At 40.9% G+C, this 19,260-nt stretch overlaps 2 protein-coding genes across 8 annotated transcripts in view; one reads left to right on the top strand and one right to left on the bottom strand.

The window, feature by feature from the left end:
* The first annotated feature begins 597 nt into the window (after positions 1 to 597).
* Positions 598 to 18,622, top strand: CLCC1 (chloride channel CLIC like 1). Of its 2 annotated transcripts, XM_069789417.1 has the most exons (12): positions 599 to 1,046; positions 1,929 to 2,069; positions 3,727 to 3,822; positions 4,688 to 4,795; positions 5,771 to 5,992; positions 7,183 to 7,323; positions 9,059 to 9,152; positions 10,289 to 10,386; positions 10,473 to 10,619; positions 11,272 to 11,562; positions 12,093 to 12,339; positions 18,338 to 18,622. In XM_069789417.1, exons 2-11 carry the CDS (start codon positions 1,938 to 1,940, stop codon positions 12,318 to 12,320), a joined length of 1,557 nt encoding a protein of 518 aa, XP_069645518.1. In that variant the 5' UTR covers positions 599 to 1,046; positions 1,929 to 1,937; the 3' UTR covers positions 12,321 to 12,339; positions 18,338 to 18,622. The 2 variants fall into 2 exon arrangements, with proteins under 2 accessions (XP_069645519.1, XP_069645518.1); XM_069789418.1 differs by lacking the exon at positions 3,727 to 3,822 and having other exon boundaries at positions 598 to 1,046.
* GPSM2 (G protein signaling modulator 2) overlaps positions 15,601 to 19,260 on the bottom strand; it is a 30,624-nt gene continuing 26,964 nt past the window's right edge. For 3 of the 6 annotated variants that reach the window (XM_069789410.1, XM_069789414.1, XM_069789412.1), the window contains 3 exons: positions 18,320 to 18,482; positions 17,966 to 18,183; positions 15,603 to 16,238 (listed from right to left, as the gene is read on the bottom strand). In XM_069789410.1, coding sequence (XP_069645511.1) covers positions 16,074 to 16,238; positions 17,966 to 18,183; positions 18,320 to 18,482 — 546 coding nt within the window. In that variant the 3' untranslated portion in view covers positions 15,603 to 16,073. Of the gene's footprint in view, positions 16,239 to 17,965; positions 18,184 to 18,319; positions 18,483 to 19,260 lie in introns of all 6 variants that reach the window. The other 3 variants (XM_069789415.1, XM_069789416.1, XM_069789413.1) reach the window with 2 other exon arrangements.

Genomic DNA, 19,260 nt, shown 5'->3' on the forward strand with positions numbered 1-19,260 from the left:
CTGGCTTATCTGTTATTTTGGATTCTTGGTTTATTAATTCTTCAGGGTTGCACTGATACTTAAATCATATGTCAAAACCTGTTGTATGCCTAGAAGTATAAAAGACTTTAGATCTTTGATACTACTTCCATGTATCTGACTTTGCAGAGCTGAAAATCTGTTTCTTTTTCTGAATTGGACACATAGGTTAAGGTCGTAATGCTGCTATGGAGGAAAGTACAGCTTCTAACTATTCTGTTCCTCCAGTTGTCCATCTATGGTCAAAGCTGGCAGACTGTTTTTCAATGAGCACTACACCTCTTTAAATAGTAATTTCATTAAATGAATTTTATTACAGCTTGTGTCTTTACAAAGAGGGTCTAGTTTTACAGCTGTTGTCTTATGTCCCAGCCTCTAGCGACTCTGAGCTGTTCTATGTAGGTTCCCCCCCCCTTGCTTGTATTTACTAAAGGGTACTCTTCTTCGTCTATGTCTGCCTGGAGCTGTCAACAAAAATAGAAAAAAAAGATAAATCCACGTACGGGGGGTGGGGGAAATGCTGCTGCTGCTTCTCTGGCCCGTGTGCGGGGTTTGGCCGCCTCACGGCTCCACTCCGGGGAGGGAATGTTAACTGTGCTGTTGCCTCCGCTCCACAGCTCTGTCCTCCCTGCTTTCAGTGGTTGCGTTCCTCACCCTGCTGCTCCTTTAGACGTTAATTATTCTCCTGGCTGCTTCCTCCTGCGGTCGCTGCTTGCCCTGGCTGTGTGGCTTTGCAGCCGGCGAGAGCCGTGGCCGGCCGGCCCCGCCCGCCCGCAGAACGGCGGGGCTGAGGCAGCCTCAGGGAGGCCGGCGCCTCCCGCCGCCTCAGGGCCGGAGCGGAGCTGCAGCCGCCGCTTCTCCGTGGCCCCTCGGCGGCGACAGCGGCTTCCCCCGGGCGCCGGGGCGGTGCCGGGCCTGGGGAGGGACCGGCGGCGCCGGGAACGCAGGCGTAAGGGGCAGGGAGTAGTGCGGCCCCCCCTGCCCGGCTGCGAGGCGATGCGGGCCGCGTAAACGGGCCGAGACTTCAGGTACCGGGGGGGGCCGCGGGTAGGAGCTGGAGGGTGGGCTGCGGCCCGGCGCTCGGCTGTGGGGCCTCGCCGAGGGCGGCGGCGGGCCTCGCCGCTGGCGCGGGGCCGGGCGCCGGTGCGGGGCCGCTGACTGGAGCCCCGTTGTCGGGGCGCGGCCTGCGCGTCGTCCGGGCCTTAGGGCGCTCGTCGCGGTGAACTGGCGAGGAGGAGTGGCGGGAGCGGGAAGGGGTGGAAGGCTGCGCGTCCTCCGCGACCGCGGCCTTAGTGTCCGAGCTAAACAAGGCGAAAGCGAAGGAGGAGACGTACTAGACGGGGTTTTCCGCTCCGCAGCCGTTTCAGCGCTTGCAGCCTAGGGCCTCTGTCGTCGTCGGCCGGGGCGGCGGGGTGGCTCCGGCTCGGGGCAGAGCAGCGGCTGCGGCCGGAGGGAAGCGGGGCGGGCGGGCTCGGGCCTGTCGGGGCGGCAGTGAGGTGAGCACGGCGGGGCTGCCGCCCGCGGCGGGCGGGAACGTCCTCCGGTCTCTGCAAGACTTGCTGGGGGAATTTGTGTAGTGGGAATGGTGCTGGACTTTTCGGCTCGAGGCCTGGAGGAGTTCCGCACTGTTTTATTGTATTTAGCAATGCTGAACTCTGCGCTACACCTGCTGGTAACTGCAGCCAGCTCTGTTGATCCGGTCACATAATACAGTTTAATTGTTGCATGTTCTTGCCAGTGTCTTCTCTGGAAAAAAAAAATTACAACAGTGAAGTTTAACCTGCTTAGTGGGGAACGGAGTTTTTAAACAACACCAGAGAATATTTTCTTCATGTTGTAAGATTGTTTCAGGTTTTTTGTACAGCATGTTACATCCTGAACTAAATATCTGAATTTCTTGTTCTGTTTAGTGATACAGGATGCTGTGTGCTTTGGTATTGTGTGCAGTTGTGCTAATAGGGAGTGGTAAAGTTCAAAATGATGAATGGATTGACCCCACGGATATGCTCAATTATGATGCTGCATCAGGAACAATGAGAAGACCTTACAAGGTAGAAAAAGAAAGGGTGCATGAATACGTGTGTCTCCCAAACAGTCCTTCAGCCATACGCTGTTGAAGGATTGTCCTTTAATCATGACATTAGAAAACGATAGAATTACGGTCTTTTTAAGGTCTTACAAGGTTACATCTAAGTCTATACCCAGAAAAGTGTTGTGTGTCCATTGTTAAAATTGCAAGAAAAAAAAAATTAGCAATCTGTGCTATTGTAGATAATTAGCTCAGAGCCTTTTACTGACGAGTTTCTGTTGCACACTGATCAAGTCACAGGAACCATGCTTTTTGTCTTTCCAGAGGTGGTGGCTCCACAAGTTACTTCTCTGAGAAGTACTGGGTTAAGCAGCTTTTGCTTCTCAAGTGTAGTGTTAAGTATCTTGAAAATTAAGCTCCTAGCTGATAAAAGTTGGGGGAATTAAGAGTTAATGATTATATTTTACTTGAATTACCGAGTTCCCTAGTTATTACTAGGAAATAAACTCCATTTATCGTGTGAGAGTATTATGGAAGTCAGTGGTGTTTTGTAATGCTGGGCATCAGAGTTTCCAGAAGGAAGATCAGAATAGGGATTGAGTGCTGTACTGTTAATAATTCGTGAACATTGAGGAGAATATGAAATAGGAATAGCTAATTTTAACAAGGTTAATCATCTCGTTTGTCTTGTTTGGGAGGTGGACTCTACACATATTGTGAGATGCATATTGTTTATCCAGTACGTATGTGCACACATGGCAGTGTAAACTGTGGTTTGTTGTACAGGCACCCTCTTCAGCTATCAAGTTTGGTTTTGCAGTCTTGAATAATGCCTTTTAATGCTCAGAGCATTCTATCTCTACAGAGTTTCTCCTCAGCCTCCACCTGCCCCAAGCCCACTTGATAGTTATTAGCTAGGAGTTTTACTGTTTTCTCCCACAAAAACAGAACTGCATCTTAAAGGAAAAAAATGACTGCTTTGGATTAATCCATTGTTTCAGGATTTCTTTTCTGTTCTGCCCTGAGAGATTTTAGGTAGGTAGGCTGTGTGGGCCACCTGAGTCCTCAAAAACTCAGCTTGAGTTCACCGATTTGTGTGATGTTACATGTCCTTTTGGAGACTTTCCTCAATGTGCATACCTGGTTGTGTAGAAGCAGCACTGCTAAAACTAAGTCTGAGCAATTAACAGAAAAATGGGATGTTTCAGAGTGAAGAGGGAACACGAAAGGCAAGGCATGCAACCCAGAATGGGGTTTTGTGTTTACTTTCGGTCTGGCTGGCTGCATGGCCAGCTAGACTGGAAAATTGTCTGGCTGAAAACTGCCCCTTTGCTTGCTGAGTCAGTTTTTAGCCAGTCCAATTATCTAATCTGATGCACAGGGTGGCTCACCAGCACTCAGGGGAGGGGAAAGGGCAGGTGGGGAAGGACAGGGCAAGACCTCACCTTCTGAAGGCAGCATGCATTTAGATTAACTTAAAGCAGTTGTCCGTTTGGAGTCGAAAATAACAGCAGAGAGGCGGCTAGAGTATCGTTGAGACAGTATTAGCAGCAAAGACCAACACTCAGCTTTTAGCTCCTTTGCTCCTTTTAAAGTGATCTGACTACAGAAGTGTAACATGGCATATTGATCAAACTTTTTGATTCTAAAAATATGTGCTTTTTCTTATGTAATTTTAGGCAAACTATCATGACTCTGAGGATAAGACTGTGGATACAGTCAGTACTGAAATCTTATCAAGTTGTTCCAGGGAAGTAGATTCCTTGCAACAGAAGGTTTGTTATGGAACTTCAGAATATTTTCCAGCTTTTAATAGGTTATGCTTTCAGATGATGCTTTTCTGGACAGTGTAGAACAGGTGAATTGCTGACATAATTTGTGAGAGACCATGCATTATGTATGGGGAACCTCTTTATTCAGAGGGGGGACTGGAAGTAGTTGGAACTCAACTCCAAATTGCTGCTCCGCCCTTAGCGCAGCAGAAGTTGATAGGAGCTATGTGCTTCTGTCCAGTTGTCACCGACACATAGTGTTGATGTTAGACCATGCTGCCAAAAGCTAAGAAATCTGATCTTTCGTTTTCAAGTTGTTCAGTTCTGTTGGATTTTAAGGGGTGGGTTGTGGCTGACCATAACATGCAATGCTGCAGCTCTCGGGAGTGGCTGTAAGATCCTTATGCTGCTGCTTCCTCTGAGTTCAGGAGGATGCGGTGATGTTTGTGTAGCTACTGGGGCTCCTGCTTCCCTCAGCCATTTGGAGACCCAATGGGATATGTAATTTTAATGTTGTTTTAGTTACTTAGTATTTTTTACAGTTCCTTTTTTTCTTTTTGTTTTCCCTTAGATGTAAACTTAAAATTTAAGGAGATCCAGATTTTTAGTTTTTTCTAGACTTAGTGAGGTTAGTATTCAAACCATATTATTAGCAGATCTGAAATCTACAGGACTGGCCAGTCCCATGGAAAGTAGTATCTTCAGCAACTGCATAGGCTTTTTATCTGGTGTACTAATCACAGGGTTGTTGCTAAACTAAAGAAATGTGTCTCTGTTAATCCTGAGTTTAATGTGTTGGTAGGGTTTTTGTCTCCTACGAACAAGCTGGTTTCAGCAAGAAGCGAGTAAAAGTGTCTTTACATTGCAGATTGCAGATTGTGAGAAGAGGAATGCCAAATCACGTGAAAGTCGTAGCTTTTATATTTTTAAGCGATACTTGAATAAGATTTTAAATGAAGCTGGAAAACTTGGCCTTGTGAGTATTTGAACAGTCATTAAAAATTATTTAGAATTCATATTACTACTTTATGTGTTTTTCACAGTTACCAAGTATTGATTAATTATTCTGGCATATTTTAAATTTAAATTAAAATGAAGGGAACTGAATTGCAAAGGAAAAAATGACAGAAGTATGCGTATTTGGTATTGCTGTTAGTTAGCAGTATTTGCTCAGGAGAGACAGTTGCCATTTGACCGGTACAGCATCGAAAGGAAGATGATGTGAATTCAGAGTATGTATCTAAATATCTGTTGCTGGGATGCAGCTATAGTAATACCCTGTTCAGTTCATGTTAATGGTTGTTAAACTTGAAAGACCCAGATTTTGTTTGTTTGTTTGTTTGTGGTAGACTTTTTAGGCCTTTGTTTAAGACTCTACCACATTAACCATCTAGGAACAGTAGCTTATTAGAGTTTGCATATAAGAATCACCTTATTACTTTCTTTATTATATTGTCTTTGGATAAATTTTTTTTCTATTCAGAGGTAGAGGAATAAATTTTTAGCAATAAGCAAAATTCATATCTAATGAACATTATACTTAGTAATGTAAAATTTCTTATTTCAGTATTTAATAGCTTCTATCTGTATTACCCAGCCATGATTGGGGCACACATAGCGCATTCATAATTATTACTTGTTAATGAGAACTGGTTCTAAAATTTCAATAACGGGTGAGATAATTCATATTTTAGGTTATTGCTGTAGAACTGAAAGGGTACAAACCAGTTGAATTTGTGTTTTATGTAGTTTAGAAGAATGAACAAAAAGGTTATAGAATCATAGTGTGCTCCCTGTCCCATGTCTTCATCCTGCAGTCTGCTTCAAAAAGGTGCTGGTGCATAATGAGGATATATAATCAGGTTTTTGCCTAGGGATACAGTTTTTCACGTGTACTTCTATTTCCAAATAAGCAGCTTTTAACCATTGTTTCACTTTGCTTTTAATTCAGCCTGAGGAAAACATGGGCCACGTCCATTATGATGCTGAGATCATCCTTACAAAACAGACATATTTGGAGATCCTCAGGTTTCTCAATGAGGAAACTTGGCAGTCAGGTGCCGTGGATGATGCACTTAGTGATATTTTGATCAATTTTAAGCACCATGATTACAAAGCTTGGCACTGGAGATTTGAAGACACTTTTGGAATTGACCTATATAATATGTTTCTGGTAAGAGAAGAAGATAGTTTTTTTGTTGTTTTTTTAATTGCTGGGTTTTCCAGTTTCTTTGTGCAAATCTAGTCAATGAAAATTACCGTTGTAACTCCACACGTAAAGCCGTTCTTTCCATCGTACTTAGCAGTGAGTCACTCTTTTTGTTTCATGCTGAAGGTAGAGATGATATATTCACTTGAAGTAAGAATTCAAGTTTTTTATTTCTGTGGTCATCTTCTGTTATTGTAGATTTGTGGGTTTTTTTCTGGTATGCTTTCTTTTTTCTCTTCCTGTCTTTTATATCTGTGTTGCATGACTCATTAGACTCTAGTACTTTCTTACCACTTAAACTGACAATTTGTGCATTCTAAATTTTCCAGATTTGTCTCCTCAAATAGATGTTGAAGCTGTTGGCTTCTGCAGGAGTTGGAATATATTCATATTGAGACAAGTATATATTTGAGGTCTTACAGGTCAGAGGGTTTTGTGAATTTTGTGGGAAAAAAAATGTATAGTGTTGGAGAGAAGGAGAGCATGACTATGTGAAAATGTCGTATTCTCTAAAATGGAGTTACAAAGTGCTAAGCTGAGGATCTCTCATTAGCTGAAGCTCTCTGAATAAATTTTTACAATTCAGAATATGCTAACATTTTATGCTGACATGATCTTGAAAGTAGCCTGTCTGGTTTTGAGGGGGGTCCATGGAAGCCAAATGAAAAAAGCAAGCTGTCAGTAGTGTTAACCTCGCTGTTAGGGGTTGTCATATGGAAAGAGACTGTGAAGTGCTTCTCTGAAGTCTTGCTGCTGTTAGCCAGACTGTAACTTTGTCTCTTAACCAAACTGCAGGAGCTGACAGCAGCAGTTCTGTGGTTCATACCAGGCATGTATTACTCAAGCACTGAATTACACCAGTTTTAAAGTATGGTAGGAAATGTGATAAATACCATAAAGAAGAAATAACTAAACATCACAAGAAAGAAACTAGCAACTGCAACGTAAGGCTGTGATAGGAATGACTACTAGTAATACCATAAAACTTTTCTGCCTTGTGCTGCTGGAGATAAGCTGTGAAAGGAAGGAAGAATTCTCTCAACTGTTCTCTGTAAATGACACTATTAAAAACAAAAGTTTTCCTTCATGTGTACTGGCAGTGAGCTTGGAAAATTCCAAATCTGGATCATAATTTTTTCCTGTTTCTTTTTCAGATACTCTTGTGCTTAGTGTGCATTGTAACTGTAATAGCTACAGAGCTCTGGACACATATTCATTGGTTTGTTCAGCTAAAACGTGTTCTATTAATAAGTTTTTTCATCAGTTTTGCATGGAATTGGCTTTACTTGTATAAGGTAAGTTGTTCTGAAATCTTAATGGCTTTTAGGCTTAAAATTTTACAGTTATGAGGGAGTTAAGGTTATTTAGTTCCTTTAGTTAGTCTATATAAAGCAATACTTGGCCGCAAAATAAATAGAGATAAATGTTTTATTTTGCATGTTGACAGGTGTATTAGCTTAAAGAACAAAAGAAACCCTGCCAACTTTTATCCTGCTGCAGAGGCAGGATAAAATATTCATAAAGCAGTAGAGCTGTGATTTCACTGCGTGGGCAAGGGAGATGTGAACTCTGTCTAAATCAGCTTGGTAGATGTCATGGTTTAACCCCAGCCAGCAACGAGGCACCACGCAGCTGCTCACTCACTCCCCCCCACCCAGCAGGATAGGGGAGAGAATCAGAAGGAAAAAGGTAAAACTCATGGGTCGAGATAAGAACAGTTTTAATAGAACAGAAAGGAAGAAACTAATAATGATAATAATAACAATAATAAAATGGCAACAATAATAATAATAAAAAAATTGGAACATACAAAACAAGTGATGCACAATGCAATTGCTCACCACTCGCTGATCAATGTCCAGCCAGTTCCCAAGCAGCGATCCCCCCCCAGGCCAACTTACCCCCAGTTTATATACTGGGCATGCCATCACATGGTATGGAATACCCCTTTGGCCAGTTTGGGTCAGCTGCCCTGGCTGTGTCCCCTCCCAACTTCTTGTGCCCCTCCAGCCTTCTTGCTGGCTGGGCATGAGAAGCTGAAAAAGCCTTGACTTAGTTGTTAAGTAGTGTTTACACTGAAAACATCAGTGTGTTATCAACATTCTTCTCATACTGAACCCAAAACATAGCACTATACCAGCTACTAGAAAGAAAATTAACTCTATTGCAGCCAAAACCAGGACAGTAGAAAAGTCTTGTGAAAATATATTGTGGGGAGAGTTTTGTCTTTCTTAAGATTTCCTGGCTGAAACTGTATTTAATGTGTGATAGACTGGAGATAAATGTTTCATTAATGGTGATACAGTAGCTGACTGTACAATGGTATTGGTTTTAATGAGGAGGAATTTATGCTCCTAGGTCATAGCTCAACCCCAGAATCTTGGTCCTCGCATCTTGTCATCAGAATTTAACTGCAGCTTGTCAGAGCCAGGAATAGCACAGTGCCAGAGAGTAGGATGGCTCTTGGAACATGAGTGGACTGCCATGCGGAGGACTCAATCTGAGTCAGTCTGCTTTTCAACAGATTATTTGACTTAATTTTTTCTATTTAATTATCCGTTGCAAACCGTAAGGCAAAATTATTATGAATACAGGTATTTGTTCATGGGAATTATTTAAAAAATAAAAGAGAATGTCCTGATGCTTTAATTAGTAATTGCATGGCAGCCATCTCTGGTTTTAATCCAGAAACATTTTAAGGAAACAAGATCTCATCAGATTACTTGTGCCCTGAACTTGTATCTTTGAATATTGGAGTTCGCTCTTTCGGCAATTCAGACTCCATTTGCAGAGCAACTCAGAGGTGGCCATCTTGGTAGTTTTTGTCCATTCCCAGGAAGTACTGAGAATTTAACTCTGTTAAATTGTTTAGTAGCAAACTTTTCTTAGTACAAATTTACCTGGATAATTATCCCAAGCCTGCTAAGAGCAAACGTCATTAGCTCAGGTGCAGTGCTGCATGGATGTAGGTGTTCTGCTCCCAGCACCACCTTGTCTTATGTTTTACAAATAATTCCTATTCTCCTGCAGCTGTCCTTTGCGCAGCATCAAGCAGAAATTGCAAAAATGGGGCAGTTTGATAACGTCTGTGCTGAGAAGTTGGACTGGGGAGAAAGTCTTATTGGTAAATACTTGTTTTGTTATTTTGTAATAGTATTTAAGATGACAAAATACTCAGTAATAGTATCCAAGAATACTCTTATTTCTTCATGAGTAGCACATTGAATTTTCTTCAGCAATACATGATTATGTGGTTTTACCATTTTTCTGGTCCACCAAACTTCCTTTTCTAGGCCTTTGAAGGAGAGCTGATTACAGAACTGTGCTTAGAGCAGGTCATGGTGTTACTTCTTTTCCTTATAACTTACTCTGTGACTGCTTCCCCAGCTGCCCTCCCCAGTATCATTCAGTGCCATTTACTGAAGATAGGAGGGCAGAATTCAAGAAGAAGATTTTTTTTTTAATTATTTTTTTTATCAGCAAGGCCTACAGTACAGTGGACTTCAGAAATTAGATCTGTAACTACTTACTCTAGTGGTTTTATTTTACAGAGAAAGCTGAATTTTTTAATTAGCTGTTACTTGTTATCCAGTGCTATAGCAGGTAAATTAATGATGACAACTCTTAATGAGTTCTTGTTATGGTCTTCCCTTTACAATTTATTGGCTGTTATTGCTCTGTTTATGTCAAATTTCAATGGTTTATGTTCTGACTGCACTAAAATCAAACTACAGAAACACTGATATCATAAATTACTTGTTTATAACTTAGAATTTCCCTTAAGGAGTAAGACTTTCTGCCTGTAACTAAAATAGTCCCTTGAAATCTAGCAAGCAAAATAAACATTTTTTTATCTACTTGCAGCCTGGCAGATAAGTAATAACACTCAATTACCTCTATTTCAGTAGCTGTGGACAAAATGTGCTAGATAAATCTCGTCTGTGAGAACTACTATTTCTCTTCTGAGGCTTCTAGGGACTAAATTCATCTAATAAAGAGAACTTTCTTGACCGAACATGGGAAAACCTCAGTTTCTTTTCTTTCTTTCCAGCCTTCCCTTCCATTCCTTCCAGCATCCCCATGACTGGATAAACTACACTGCCAAGCTAATCATCTCAGTTAAAAATAAATCTGAGCTTTGAACCATATCTAGAAGAGTTCTTTTCCATCTATAATTGAAATGCTACTTTCTGTATTACTGCTGTGTCATAAAATGTGTTTTTAAAAAGTAGTAAAAATAGGTCTCTGCTTTGACTACAGAATGGCTCAGAAGTAAATGGACATTTCAGGACGATCCCTGTCAGAAGTACTATGAAACTCTACTAGTAAATCCTGTTTTGCTGGTTCCACCGACAAAGGTATATATATGCCAAGCCTAAAGAGACTGTTCATGTTTATGTTTGTAATCAGTAACAACACTATTTTTCTATTTGTATTTTTCTAGGCATTGGCAATTACTTTCACCAACTTTGTAACTGAGCCTTTGAAGCACATAGGACAAGGTATTGGTGAATTCATCAAAGCACTAATGAAGGAGATACCATTCATTCTGCAGGTTCCAGTGCTTATTATGATGGCTCTGGCTGTTCTGGTTTGTATACATTTATCTTATATTTAAAAGCTCAGTTTTGTTTTTTTTTATATATTAAACTTACTTATATTTAAGTATTATTATCTATTATATTATTTATTTCTTATTTGTACTAGTGAACAGATTTCTTAGCACAGATGAAATTACTTCTACAAGGGAATTTTTTCTTGACAAAATCTTTATAGTACTGTTGGTTTAGCAATTAAAATAGGTTAGTTTGTATTTAAACCACATCTCTCCCCCACTCCCCAAGTGGGATAAAATAGCATTAAACTGCTTAAAATCTTAGGCTCTGTGACAGTTTATTGCAGCTTAGTTCCCATTTCTTTGTTGTGTCATTACACAGCAATGCATATAATTGGCATTTTATACATGGAAACATTGAGTTAAGAGCCTTCAACATCTTCATTGTAGCACCAAAGATGAACTATATCCAGTCTGGCAGTTCCTGCAGTGTGGTCAGACTGTAGAAAGCTTGAATTTTACTGTAGAAAGCTTGAATTTTACTGTAGCCATTCTGAACACCTGAGCTTTTCTTTCAGTGTTTTTCAGCTATGTGACTTCGAATTCTGTGTGAAAACTGTAGGCTGCAAATATTTGGTATTTTGTTCTTTTTTTTTTTTTTCTTTCTTTCTTTCTTCCCTGTCCCCAGGCTTTCTGCTATGGTGCAGGATCATCAGTGTCTGTGTTAAGATACTTAACATCTTCTCAGAAGAAAAGTCTTCCTCCACCCAACAGTCAACAGGAGAAAATAGCCTTTGGGCAATATGATGGGAGTAAATCAGATGGCTATTATTTGCAGAAGCTTCCTTATGTATATGGAGGACCTTACGACAGAGGAGATGCTCCTGTGAGACCAGGAAATGGCAGAAGTCCTAACATCGTGCATACAAGCCATGAGCCAGATACGCAAGTAGAAGAGTCTCACAAACCCGAACCTGGTGTATGTTAGTCCTGGTGCTCTTTGAGCTGGGATTAAATTTAATAGATTTCAATGATGTCATCTGCTAGAACATGTTTAAACAACAAGCTTAAACTAAATCTTGGGGAGAGAGGAGTTAAGGAAGTACCTGCTCCCCTATAGAACAGTTCAGTAGAGGTATCTATCTTGGGTGTGTTTTGTTCTGGAAAAATACTGTGCAATGGCTAACTGTGGCAGGACACTACTGAGTTAAAAATCTTCTTTTATAGTAAAGACTTAAGTAACTTCTGTTTTGAGAGATCAATAATTATGTCAGCCTGGGCATAATGATTACCCACAGAGGAAAAGCAGCAGTGTTGACGTTTCTGTAAAGTATAGAAAATCAAAAATGGTCTTATACTCTAGATGGTGCTTATGTACATGATTCCCAGGAGAAAAAGATACCAGTCATGCTTTGGGGGAGTTCTGCCCCTTGAGCTGAGATGCATCTGAAGCAATAGATGCCATCACTTTGGATTGCTTGATTAATAGCTTATTATTAATTTTTACAGAATAGATTGCACACTGAGTCAGAAGTTTGTAGACTAGAAACTATCACAGCTGAAAACCTTACTGAAGAACATGCACTTGAGCAGCAGAAACAGGAGACAGGCAAAGCAGAGCAAGAGACTGGAGAAAACTGTGATCCTAATAAAAACCTAGACGGGAAAAGTTCTGCAGTGGAACCACGTGAAGAGAAGAAAAAGAGCAGTTCATGTCACTCAGAGGAAGGAGACTAAGGAAGCCCAAAGCTCTGCTGTAAGTTCTGTCTAATCGTTGCTTGTCATGTACTTGCTAGTTCTGCTCTAGTTCTCAAATGTAGAAAATCAAGCATCAGTAAGCTGATGGGAACTCATCTTTGGTCAGATAGTAATCATAAGGTAAGTAGAGTTTTAAAAGCTGAGAGACTGAGTGTACATACTACTTCTGGAATGTGAAATAAATATCTTAAGTAAAGTAAGATAGTACAGCATTTAAGTGGCCAAGGAAAGAGGCTTGTGGGCTGTTGCTGCTTGTTTGAAATCAAGTTTGTGTAATAAGTTTTGAGTAAAACTTTGAGTAAAACTAGATACTCAGTGAGGGGAAAACACTGCTACTCTGTGATCTAGCAAACATAAGCCTAACAAGTTAACTGTCAAACAGCCTGAAGAAAGTTTCTGATATTCATGTAATTCACATAAGACTAATCGCAGCTCAAATGGATGTCTCAGGACTATCATGTTTTGTTTTACACTCTCTAAAATCAGTTTGCTGCTTGTCAGCTCAGTTTTAGGACAGCTTGATGATTGTCTTCTAGTTTAATAATTTGTAGAGGAGTGAGAAGCTGATGTTGTATCAGATTTTTTTAGGGCAATTTAAAGCTGAATGGGGAGTAGGAAGCACTAAGTAAAAGTACCCAAGCTCAGCACAATAAACTGATGGTAGCACATGGTTTTTGTAAGAATATTCTGGCATTTCTCTGCAAAAGCAGAAGGAGGACAGTTTTAGTTGCAGCAGGATTCCATTTCAGTGCTAAAAAAGCTGCAAGAGAATGTTTGTAAAACTTTCAAGTAACTGTAAAATAGTTTGAATTAACTATTCCTACAATGCCATTTTAATCTGAAGCTAAAATTAACTGTAGATTCTTCTCTAGGGGTATGATCATAGAATCATTTAGGTTGGAAAAGACCTTCAGGATCATCGAGTCCAACCATCAACCATGCCCACTAAACCACGTCCTGAAGTACCCCGTCTACTTGCTTTTTTAATACCTCCAGGGATGGTGACTCAACCACATCCCTGGGCAGCCCATTCCAATGTCTGACAACCCTCTCAGTAAAAAAAAAATTCCTAATATCTAACCTAAATCTCCCTTGCCTCAACTTGAGGCCATTTCCTATCTCCAGCCACCTGACAGAAGACACCAGCACCCACCTCACTACAGCCCCCCTTCAGGTAGTTGTAGAGAGCAATAAGGTCTCCCCTCAGCCTCCTCTTCTCTAGACTAAACAGCCCCAGCTCCCTCAGCTGCTCCTCATAAGACTTGTGCTCCAGGCCCCTCACCAACTTCATTGCCCTTCTCTGGACATGCTCCAGCAACTCAATGTCTGTCTTGTAGTCCCAAAACTGAACACAGCACTCGAGGTGCGGCCTCACCAGTGCCGAGTACAGGGGAACAATCACCTCCCTGCTCCTGCTGGCCACACTATTTCTGATACAGGCCAGGATGCCATTGGCCTTCTTGGCCACCTGGGCACACCGCTGGATCATATCCAGCCGGCTGTCAACCAGCACATCCAGGTCTTTCTCTGCTGGGCAGCTTTCCAGCCACTCTTCCCCAAGCCTGTAGCACTCCATGGGGCTGCTGTGACCCAAGTGCAGGACCTGGCACTTGGCCTTGTTGAACTTCATACGACTGGCCTCAGCCCATTGATCCAGCCTGTCCAGATCCCTCTGTAGAGCCTCCCTACCCTCAAGCAGATCAACCCTGCCTCCCAACTTGGTGTCATCTGCAAACTTGCTGAGGGTGCACTCGATCCCCTCATCCAGATCATTGATAAAGATATTAAACAGAACGGGGCCCAATACTGAGCCCTGGGGAACACCACTTGTGACCCACCGCCAACTGGATTTCACCCCATTCACCACAACCCTCTGGGCTTGTCCAGCCAGCCAGTTTTCCACCCAGCAAAGAGTACACTTGTCCAAGCCATGAGATGCAAGCTTCTCAAGGAGTATGCCATGAGAGAGAGTGCAAAGGCCTTGCTGAAGTCCAGGAAGATGACATCCACAGCCTTTCCCTCATCCACTAGGCAGGTCACCTGGTCATAGAAGGAGATCAGGCTGGTCAAGCAGGACCTGCCTTTCATAAACCCATGCTGACTGGGCCTGAACCCCTGCTTGTCCTGGACTTGCCACATGAGTGCTCTCAAGACATACTGTTCCATAATCTTCCCTGGTACCGAGGTCAGGCTGACAGGCCCATAGTTCCCCGGATCCTCCCTCCGAGCCTTCTTGTAAATGGGAGTCACATTGGCAAGCCTCCAGTCCTCTGGGACCTCCCCTGTTGACCAGGATCGCTGATAGATGATAGAGAGTGGCTTGGCAAGGACCTCCGCCATTTCCCTCAGTACTCTTGGATGGATCCCATCAGGTCCCATAGATCTGTGAGTGTCCAGATCCTCCTGGATTAAGGGGGGTATGTTCTGCTCTTCATCCTTACCTTCCAGCTCAAGGGGTGGAGTACCCTGAGGATAACTGGACTCACTATTAAAGACTGAGGCAAAGAAGGCATTAAGTACCTCGGCCTTTTCCTCATCTCTGGTTGCTACGTTCCCTTCTGTATCCATTAAGGGACAGATATTCTCTTTGGGATTCTTTTTACTGTTAACATATTTGTAAAAAACATTTATTGTTGTCAATTAAAAGATGACATCATTTATAAATACCTGAAGTGAACAGCTTGCCACGTTTGGTGTTAAAATCGGTGGCTTCTAAGTCAAGATACCTACACTGAAAAACATACAGCCCTCAGGGTTCCCCAAAACAACCTCAGTACAGGTATCTACTGAGGGGAAGACATTAAGTTACAACTGTTGTTCCCAAGAACTACCCCAGCATAGCACATACCTATCAAGAGAAGTAGTTGAGGTCAAGTAATAAGCAGCATACATACATTCACTGTAACATTTTAAATTCAATTCCTGCAGGAATTACCTGACATCCGTGGTAGTTCATGCCAAGTACCTACCAACCCTGTGATTCCCTGGTGCATGGACTACTACTGGTGGTGGACATGTACCACACAATCTATAGAACAGCATGGGCAGCTGTTGCTTAAAAACAAGTATATCTTCTTAAAAAATTCTTCTTCTGATATAGGAAACACTTACCTGAATATCACCAAAAAAACCCAGCATGTTTTGAGTAGACTATTTTTGTATTAAACAGAATTAAAATTAGGGTTTGATTTTTTAGATTTTTTTTTAGTATGTTTGTTTCTTCCAAACTGTGTTTCTGCAAAGACAGATTAAGTACTGAAACTATTTTTCTTTTTTTTTTATTATTTTTTTAATTTTTATAAAAAGTATAAAAGAAGACAGGACCTTTTTCCAGGGAGGTACAAATCAGAAAAAAAAAGTTTTCCTTAAAAAGAACATACAAATTTAGGTCTTGTGCTAGATGGAGACAGTGGTAGAATCTACACATCAGTAATGAGAATACCTTCACAGGGAAAAAAATGGGTATTAATGTTCATAGACTAGAGGCAGTTAAGAGGGAGATACAGTAATTCGTATCTCGGGCACCGCTAAAAGCAGCTGCCAACTGCAAAGAGCAGCGGCAACTCTAACTACTGGTCACGAGTGTGATGCTGCTGCTATTTATACAAAAAATTATTAGAAAGGGGACAAAGCTATTAACAGCAGTCTTCTGTAAAAAGGCATGTTATGTTTTTCTAGCAAACAAAGATGATACCTAAGATGCTACTGTACAGTACGCGCCTGTTTCTTTCTTCAGCTAGAATTTGGTCCCTTTATAGTCGAGGGCAAATGGACTCTTTGTTCATCCATTCTCTTAGCTTGTGATCGTAAAATTAGGCTGAAAAAATCCTCATCTGGTACAGTTGGTCCTTTTGCAGATGATGGAGGAGCACATCTTTGATCATCCAGTCTGGACCCCTACAGACAGACCAAGCAATAAAGCTGCATATTTACAGGAATATAAATAATAAAATAAGTTAACAATGTAAGTGAAAAATTACTAAAAGCCTTTGTTTTCAGATTTAAAGCTATTACAAGGATTTAATTTGTAAGTTTTGTTTCAGGTTAAACTTCTGAAATGAAATCAGTAAGGTAACAGTGCAACTATAGCTAAAATGGTTCCTCCAAACCACTTGTCCACATGTATCTGAAAAAAAAAAAAAAAAACAAAAAAAAAACAACCCAATTTAGTTCTTGTTCATATTGCAGAATAAGATTTAAGTGTCCTTTGTCCAGAAGAAGAATTTTAGCATTAGTACATGGTAGTTCTAGTCTCATCCAACAGAAAATATGGTTGGCTTCCTTTCCTTGTACAGGGAGTAAAAAATGGCCACACTGGTGTCAGATTTGGAGAGGCAATATTGAGAGGAAGTTTTCCTCCAAACTGAAAAAAAGACTGGTACATTTTACTCACAATGTTACAGAGCAGTTGGCTAACACCTCTGAGAGAGTTTCTGTGCTCCTTTAACACAGCTATCCCCTCCTGGTCAGTTTTTACAAGCACCAGCCTATCACACCAGGTCTGGCTGTGGACTGCAGCCATCGACAGTAGCGCCTTTGCTTGAGCAGGGAACTAGTATTTCTCAGCTGAGCTAGCTGGAGGGGAATATGGTCACTTCAGGAAAAGCAAGGCTTCCAGTGCCGGATAGACCTTAGACAGAGCCAGCTTTGACACAAAAATTCTCAGAAGTCAGCTACCCTTTTCTGCTTGTTTAAAGCAGTAGCAGCCCTAATTAATTGAGGGGATTAAATTTTTCCATTCCTTTCTCAATAAGCACAGTCAGTCATTGTGTTACGTTTGCTACATATAGTGCACATGCAGAGACATGCATTAATATGATAGAAAATATATCGTACTAATTTCCAGATTCTTCGCTTGACTCAAAGAAGTAAACAGACAAGCTGCTAAAACAGCATGCTATCTCATCAGGTTGATGAACACTGTCATTGTAGACTCAATTCCTGGTGCTGCTTCCCACCCAAGCTAACATACTTACTTACCTTTGGAGAACACAGTATCTGAATTTTGTATTTTGAGATTGTTATCAACCCATCAGGTAAAACACCAAGTCTTTTTAATTAAATTCTTTTTGGTCTAACTGGTGTATATATACACCATGCTCTAATTGACAATCAGACACCTCATTTGTATATTGCTACAAACTACTATTTAAACTTCATATAATTGGAATGGTGATTACTATCACCACTGAAACTCTGGTACTAAATTCTTTCATTTGATGAGTTAGGATTCTTGGTATATCATATGCCCTCCTAACAAGCCAGATCTAAACACTTCTTTTTTCTTAAAATCATTTTACATACTCCTTTTAATAGCCTCACTTGTTTTCCTTCACTTTTTCAGCATTTGTTACTTTAAATGGTTAACATGGTATAAATACCAAAATTACACTTACTAGACACTGGATAATGGGGGGGGGGGGAGTCAAAACACAAAAGAGAAATTGTAAAAAAAAAAAAAAATCCTGATTTTTTGTTCTCTGTTCTTCCTTATCAACCAAATTGATTTGTATCTTAAAACACATGATAAACAAGGTGGCGTACTTGAAGCAACTAAGTAGCAGGATGCACAAATCAAATCTCCAAAGACTCAGAATCTGAAGAATTTTTGTAAAAAAACATACCTGGCATTTTATCAATATATCAAAGAAGTCATCATCTAGTTCTCTGTTGTTACTTGCCATGAGGTGACCCAGGACTGACTGACTGTTGTGTTGATTAAGCCGAAGTCCAGGAAGATTACTAAAGCTAGCGCGTTGGTCATCTAGCCGGCGGCTCTGTGAGCAAGCAAGTAGGTCTAGAAATTCATCTGTGTGGGGTGAGACTACAGAAGTAGAAAAGGCTGGGGAGGAGGAAGAAAACAAGTTAGCCTAGAAATAAGTTCCTTTCCATAGTAAGTCTTGCACACAAATACATTTTTTAAATAGTTATTTGGCAGGAGCTAGAGTCAGATACAGATTTCACTTTTAAAAAATTACATTTTCTCATTGGTTTAGGTGGAGTAGAGGATGTTGCCACTGAAGCAGCTGAGAGTCTGTTCTTCTCCTGGAAGTAGCATCTCTGATCATCCATCCTGTTACTTTGGAATCGACTCAGCAGATCAAAGAACCCTTCATCTGCCATAGTCTCTCGACTGTTTTTCTGAAGAGGAGAGAAGAGTTAGGTACTCTCAAGTTCAAAATACCCCTAAAACTAGGACAACTGCAATGCAGTTTCATTCCAGTAATATGTTTGGTATTTGCATATCTGAAATCCATTAAAAAAATTCATTTAGTCATCCATATCTATAGACAGGTATTTACTGTAAGAGAAACACTAATAATATGGCAAGCATTTTTGGAAGGTAAAATACATGACAAATGTTTCATTCTCTGAAACAGAAAGAAACAGTACTCTGATCAGTAAAACTGGAGTTACTACTCCTCAGCCGTGAATCCACCAAAACCCCAAATGCCCATGAAAGAAAAAAACCAAGAACAGCAAGGAACAGTTTCCATTGTCTCTTCAGGTCTATGGTCAAAAGCACTCATCTCTCATCTAGATCAAATGACTCAGTTCTTTTATTTTCACCTGACATCTGCCAAGAGTGCAATAACCTAAAAAATATGTCAAAAATATCTCCCACTGTCTGAATTGGAAAAACTTGATTTTTTAAAGTTTGGAGAAGCAGGGTCTAGAAGAGACTAGGAATAAAATATATGTGCAAGCTGAGCTGTAACTTTAGAAAATCCACCAGGAAAAAAGAATATTCCAGTAGTAGGAAAAGCTTAAAGCTGGCACAACCCACGAGACAGATTCTGCATTGTTTTTCAGAGCCACAGCTTTTAAATCAAGTAAAGCTGAAACAGACAGCTGCAGGAATGTGTTTTCCATCGTTTTGATCAGACAAACATTAATAAAGGCTATGATTTCCACAGCT

This window comes from Haliaeetus albicilla, chromosome 8 (genome assembly GCF_947461875.1).
Source record: "Haliaeetus albicilla chromosome 8, bHalAlb1.1, whole genome shotgun sequence".
Classification (NCBI taxonomy): Eukaryota; Metazoa; Chordata; class Aves; order Accipitriformes; family Accipitridae; genus Haliaeetus; species Haliaeetus albicilla.